General features: G+C 34.8%; 2 protein-coding genes across 2 annotated transcripts; both read left to right on the forward strand.

The window, feature by feature from the left end:
• Positions 1–967: 967 nt before the first annotated feature.
• Positions 968–1,489, forward strand: LOC132162332 (uncharacterized). The gene has a single exon (XM_059572577.1). It carries the CDS (start codon positions 968–970, stop codon positions 1,487–1,489), a length of 522 nt encoding a protein of 173 aa, XP_059428560.1.
• Positions 1,490–2,503: 1,014 nt separating this feature from the next.
• Positions 2,504–4,441, forward strand: LOC132162333 (probable LRR receptor-like serine/threonine-protein kinase At3g47570). Its single transcript, XM_059572579.1, has 3 exons — positions 2,504–2,532; positions 3,412–3,950; positions 4,128–4,441. The coding sequence occupies exons 1-3, from the start codon at positions 2,504–2,506 to the stop codon at positions 4,439–4,441; spliced, it is 882 nt and encodes a 293-aa protein (XP_059428562.1).
• Positions 4,442–6,683: the final 2,242 nt, after the last annotated feature.

The raw sequence follows: 6,683 nt of genomic DNA on the forward strand, positions 1-6,683 counted from the left end.
TGAGGTTTCCTTAAATAATCGAAAATGTCTTCAGTTTCTCCAAGATTGTTGATCGCACCAAATAGTGGAAAATAAGTAAAAGCTTTTTGTCAAAATAAATGAAGCATTTTCGGTTGACTAGAAAATCTGTCTTTAATTTCCATAAAGGGGGTTCCTTTTTTCTAAACCCCACTTTATTTTCTGCCACAGCAGAAGTTTAGCAGAAGTTGCGAGAATCGTTCGACGGTGGTCATCCGTCGCTTACAGAGTTCGCCGAAATCCATCGTTGAAGTTCGCTAGACTTTGCTGTCGACATTCGCAAGAATCCACCGCCGGAGTTCGCCAACCGCCCCACAGGAGGGTGCCAAATTTTTCCGATGGAACTGGCTGAAATCTGCTAGCGTAGGTCGTCAGCCGTAACCCACCATTGTTGATTTTCCGTACAAACAAACTGCCAAAAAAAGGTTTCACTAAAAACATTTTCTAACAAAAAAAATATGTATTATTCGGAAAGAAACGTAGCCTAGATGAAAAATTTGACAAAATGTCGTTTTGCCACGAAGTCAAAACTCATATATAAAATTGAGGTCCTTATTTGTTGCTAGAAGAAAATAAATTTTTAGGCAATTTCTTATTGGTTGGAAAAAGGAGCTGCTAATCAATTAAACGCGAAAGATTGTTTGTTGAAGTTTTTTTTTTAGAACGGAAACCAAAAGAAGCGTTTTTGTGAGTGTTTTAGGTTATTTGTTAATATTTTTGTTTTGAGAATAATAGAAAATAAAAGGCCAAAACGGCCTGCATAGGCGAGCAACCCTTGCAGCAATACCAAATGGCCTAATTATAGCCTACTTTCCCCCTTTATTGAGGGACTTCAAGGAGCCTTGTAAGCTATAAAATGGCAAGTTCATGACTCATAATAACATCCTTGAGTTAATTCATTGTACTTGTTCTTAATTAATTTGCATTAAATAGATCTATATATTCTCAAATGGCTTCCGCTTGCAAATTTGTTCTCGTTGTTGTGGCCATGCTTGTTGGCCTCATTGCATTTGTGAGTGGAGATGCAGCACTAATAAACAACGTGTGCCGCAAAACTGGAGACCCAGTGTATTGCCACAAGTGCTACAACATGTACAGCCGAAGCTCCCATGAGGACGTCAAAGCCCTCGGCCGAACATCCCTCGATTGTGCTAGCCTCGAGTCAATAACTGTGATGGGTCTCGTGGATAAATTTGTGGTCAATGCCACAGACAAGGCCGTGAAGAATTCGTACATTGATTGTGCGTTGAAGCTTCGTTCCGGGGATGACCAGATAACGGGTGCACTCAAGAGCTTTCAGAATGCACGTTACGCGGTGGCTAGCAATCAGATTTTAGTTGCTCTCAATTCTGCCCGGCAGTGCAGCACTCAACTGCAGAAATTCAGACTCTCTCCAGCTCTTGCAAATGAATTACGTACGCTTCAGGGTTTTTGTGCAGCCGCCAACGGAGTTCTCAAACAAATTCATTGATGACTACATCTCTGAAACAAAAGTTGATATACCTACCTTTTAGTAACTCTATATGTTTTTTTTTTTTTTTTCTATGGATGAGGATGAGTGTGATCTGAAACCCATGAATTATATTTGTATATCCAATGGCGGAGTTATCTAAGAAACAAATAAACGTATAGAAATTGATTCAATCAACCATTTGCTTTGGTCATTAGTAAATTAATTGTTTTTTTTTTCTTCTTCTTTTCAATGAGATTATATGATATTCTCGTAATCAAAATAATGCAGCCATGACTATGATATTGGTATAGATAGAACCACATGCACCAAATAGTCTCGCTTGATTTTCTATTTCATTATTTCTTTTTTTCTCCAAGCAAATGGTTGGTCTTGGTTTATGGAAAATATTAAGTTCATTATAGATGCGACGTGTACCAATTAATCAAATCATTTGGATACTTTATACCATAGAATAAGGAGTGCAGAAGGAACAGAAATTGAAAAAGGAGAGGGAATATATAACATTTAATAGGAACAAACAACCATGCGTTCATTTTAAAAGTAAAATATGTCCTTTGAATACATTTTTTCCTAGATGTTTTTGTAGTGAAAAAACAAAATAAAGTTAAAAACCTATTTAATAAGGTAACTTGCAAAATTGAGTTCAAAAAATATGTCGTTATAATAATTGATTATCACATGCTTTTTTTATTAAGATTAAGTAATTAGACTCATACATTTTTGAATCACGTATTATAGGATTAATTTTACCCTCAATTGAATTTAAATAGGCGCATATTCAACCCGGTGTCTCCTTGGGTGCATTAGTACAATCTATCCACTGTGGCGCCTGAAAATGAGTTGAGCGAAAGATTGTCTGCAACACGGAGAAAGTCAGACTCAAAAATGGTTTTCGGAAGAAAAATAAAATATTTATATCATTTTGTGCGGCTTAAAAGGAGGTTTCCTTCAACCTTGTTAACTTGACCGATCTGGAATTACAAGGTATCTATTTGGGTGGTCCTCTCCCAAATGCACTCGGGAAGCTCTAGCAGTTACAGGTACTATATTTGAACAATAACAAATTTTCAGGGTCGATCCCATCGTCTTTAGGTAACTTAACGAAATTGATACAGCTCCTTATGGATGAGAACAAATTTGAGGGAAGTATACCCTCAAGGCTAGGAAACTGCCAAAATTTGCTTGAACTAAACCTTTCTACTAACAATCTCAATGGTACCATACCAAAACAAGTTATTGGTCTTTCATCCCTTTCAATTTATTTGGTCATGTCTCATAATTCTTTGACATGTACACTACCATTTGAAGTAGGCAACTTAAAAAATCTTTGGAAGTCAGATCTCTCAAATAATATATTATCTGGTGAAATTCCTACTTCCCTTGGTAGTTGTACTAGTTTGGTGAGTTTGCATTTGGAGGGTAATTCATTTTGAAGAAGGAATTCCTCCATCTTTGAAGATATTAAGAGGTATAGAAGAAATTTATCTTTCACGCAATAACTTGTCAGGGCAGATTTCAGAATTTCTTAGCAAGTTTTTATCACTTAAGCATCTCAATCTTTCTCATAATGATCTCTTTGGGAAAGTGCCAAGTGAAGGGATTTTTTCTAATGTAAGCACAATTTCAATCTTTGGAAATTACAAACTATGTGGTGCTATCCCAGAATTACACTTGCCAACATGCTACAGAAATAGAACACGTGCATCCATGAAACGCCTTGCACTCAAAGTAGTAATTCCTGTCATATTGGGACTTGTTCTATTGTGTTTTTTAATCACATGTTGTAATGTTAAAAAATGGAGAAAGAGACCTTTGGCTACGTCTTCTTTAAAGAATAGGCGATTGGCCTGTATATCTTATGCAGAACTCTTAGCATCAACTAATGGTTTCTGAGTGGACAATTTGATCGGTTATGGTAGTTTTGGTTCTGTATACAAAAGAGTTCTTTCTAGCAATGGAGCAATTATTGCAGTTAAAGTGTTAAACCTTCAACAACGAGGAGGTTCCAAGAGTTTCATTAATGAATGCAATGTTTTGAGAAGTTTACGACATCGTAATCTCCTTAAGGTTATCACTGCTTGCTCAAGTATTGATCATCAAGGGAACGACTTTAAGAGTCTAGTTTTTGAGTTCATGTCTAATGGAAGCCTAGACGAGTGGCTGCATGCTATAGAGGATGAGCAACATCAATGCAAGAGATTGAGCTTTATTCAAAGACTGGACATAGCCATGGATGTTGCTTATGCATTACAATATCTTCATCTCCATTGCCAAACACCGATTATTCACTGTGATTTAAAGCCAAGCAATGTCCTCCTCAATGAAGATATGGTAGCCCATGTTGCTGACTTTGGATTAGCAAAGTTCATCATTGAGGCATCACATAATCCCTCCAAAACTCAAAGTATGTCAGACTTTTCAGTTGCATTGAGGGGTTCCATCGGGTACATTCCTCTAGGTTTGTTTTCAACCAATAATTCAATTCAGGCTAAAGTATGAATGAAAGTTCAAACCTAATTCTTATAGGTCCAAGTCTAATTCTTAGGTCTTATATATATAAATATATAACTATAAATTCTTAAGTATAGAACTATAATATCTACTAATCATGTATTAATGTATTAATAAATTGCAGAGTATGGGATGGGTGGCCAAATTTCCATACTTGGAGATATTTATAGCTATGGTGTACTCTTGCTAAAGATGTTCACTGGGAAAAGACCCACCGATGACATGTTCAACAAAGGTCTGAGCATTCAAAAGTTTACTGCAATGACTTTGCCGGAACGTGTCATGGATATAATGGACTTGTCAATGCCCTTTGAAGAAAATGAAGATGATGATGAAACAAATAACGTTGACATAGTAGAAAGAACAATAATCAAAGAAGTTGATCATCATTTTAATACTAGAAGTAGAGTGGTGGATTGCTTGATCTCAATGTTGTAGATTGGACTATTGTGCTTTGCAACATCACCTCATGAGCATTTGCCGACAAATGATGTCGTCAACAAAATGAGGCCAATTAGAGACGCATTTTCCCCAAGTTCGACGTGCATCACCAGATGATGACAATATATATCTTGTAGGTTATAAGGTATGTGCATGTTCAGTGGGTTCAGTCATCGGTGCAGGTTTAGCGTATATATCCTAGGAATGCACCCCATAGATAGTTCATGTTTTATGTGTCATTGTTATCATCTGTTTTTGTTATCTCTTATTTCTTATCAAATAAGTGCGTGGTAGAATGTTTTGAAGTGGTGTAATTTGAACTTATTGGGATTTATGAGAATTATTCAGTTGATCCCAGATTCCTTGGGAATGAGACGTTTTGATAGCTTGGTGAGACGCCATAGACAGTTGTGTTGTATTTTCTTAAATCCTGTTGTGTTTTTCATCAGTGCTACATCAAAGTGGTATGAGTGGCAAAGAAATGTTATTGAAAAATTCATTAAATTTAAGAGGTGCTTAATTTCTGCCTTATGATGACAGTGTGGTGAATCGAAATAAACCAACATTAAACAACAAAAAATAGTCATAAAATGTTATTGTCATATATTTAGCAATCCTAAAACCATTTTATACAATAAATTTTGGTTCTTTTTTAACCTACTTTTCATTATCCATTGTTAATGAAGTTTCTTAATATCTATTAAGGATATATGCACCCAATTAGTACGAAAGTATTGTCAAAACAATTTAAAACCCAAATATCCTCTCAAACATAAAGCTTATAAATACTAAAATCGGTATTATTTCATCCATACAAGCGTGGAAAAAAAAAACAAAAACAAAACAAAACAAATTTGTTCATGAACAGAAATAATTGGATGCTTTCTATTAATCTCGAACTTGCCAATAAAATCCATAAAGAAGACCATGGTAGCATTTCAAAGTCAATCCAAGTCGAGTAGATTCTGCCTTCAATAAGCTTGTTTTAGCTTAATTTTAACCCACCCATACACAAAATTTTGCCATTAATGCTACTAGTATGTCAAATGATTAGGTAACATTTTTTAAATGTTTCAATTCTTAAAAACGACCTTAATTATGTAATTTGAGAATATATAATTTTAAAGAAATTGTAAGGGATCCTAATCCCTTTCTATTTCTTCCCTTACTATTTATGTGAACATTTATTTGAAAGAATAATTAAATGGTATAGGGAAATGATGAGGAAGTTATTGTGAGTTTATTTGAATATGGAAGCAAAAAGCAACTTGATTTCCTAAATTTAAAGAAAACGGATGCTAGCACTCTTAGAGATTTGTTCAATTATTTAAGACATTTTGATACATGCTCGGAATTGTTGTGTAGCTTCTTCTAAGTGATCTTTGGCCTCACAACAAGGAACTTATTGATAAAAATTCTCAAAAATAAATAATAATAAAAAAAGATAAAATAATCATCATACTAAAAAGATAATTGAACATACTTTGAATTATTTCTTATAATCTTACCACCTATCTCTAATTGAATTATTAGTCCTAATTTTATGACTAGGCTAAGCACATAACACATTCATAGAGGCCTATCCCACTTCAATGTATGATTGTCCATAAAGTACATAGATCGACAAACATTGCAGCCCATAATGTAGCCGAATGGGCCTTACGAAATACATATATTGACAAATACGAAAAAGACATAAAAATTAAAAAAAAAAATTTAAAAAAAAAACCTCATAATGAATAAGTTATACTTGTAAACACATTCGAGTTCGTTAAAAAATAAATTATTAACTAGCTTGATGATAAATTCAAGCTCAACTTGTGATCGAAACAAAATTAAACAAACCGAACTTAAAAATTTAATACTAGTTTGATTCCAGTCCAATGCATGATCATGGTTGGGTCAGGCTCGAGCTACATGCCTTAGACTCAAGCTCGGCTCGGCCTGGGAACAAGAGCACCAGGGGCCCTGCTTGGGCTCGAATACCAGGCCTCATTGAGACACGGCTAGAGGTGTCAATGCGGGCGGTTAAAAATCGTCTGTTAACTGCTAACCGCTTAACCATATTAACCGGTAGCCGCCTAACCATTATAACCACCTAGCGGTTAGCGGTTAGAGGTTATTGGATTTACTAACCGTAATTGCTAACCGCCTTTTTATATAATATATTTTTATAATTATAATTATAATAATATTTATACATATAACATAATCACTTGATCATTAAATCACAATTTTT

This window comes from Corylus avellana, chromosome ca9, assembly GCF_901000735.1.
Source record: "Corylus avellana chromosome ca9, CavTom2PMs-1.0".
NCBI lineage: Eukaryota > Viridiplantae > Streptophyta > Magnoliopsida > Fagales > Betulaceae > Corylus > Corylus avellana.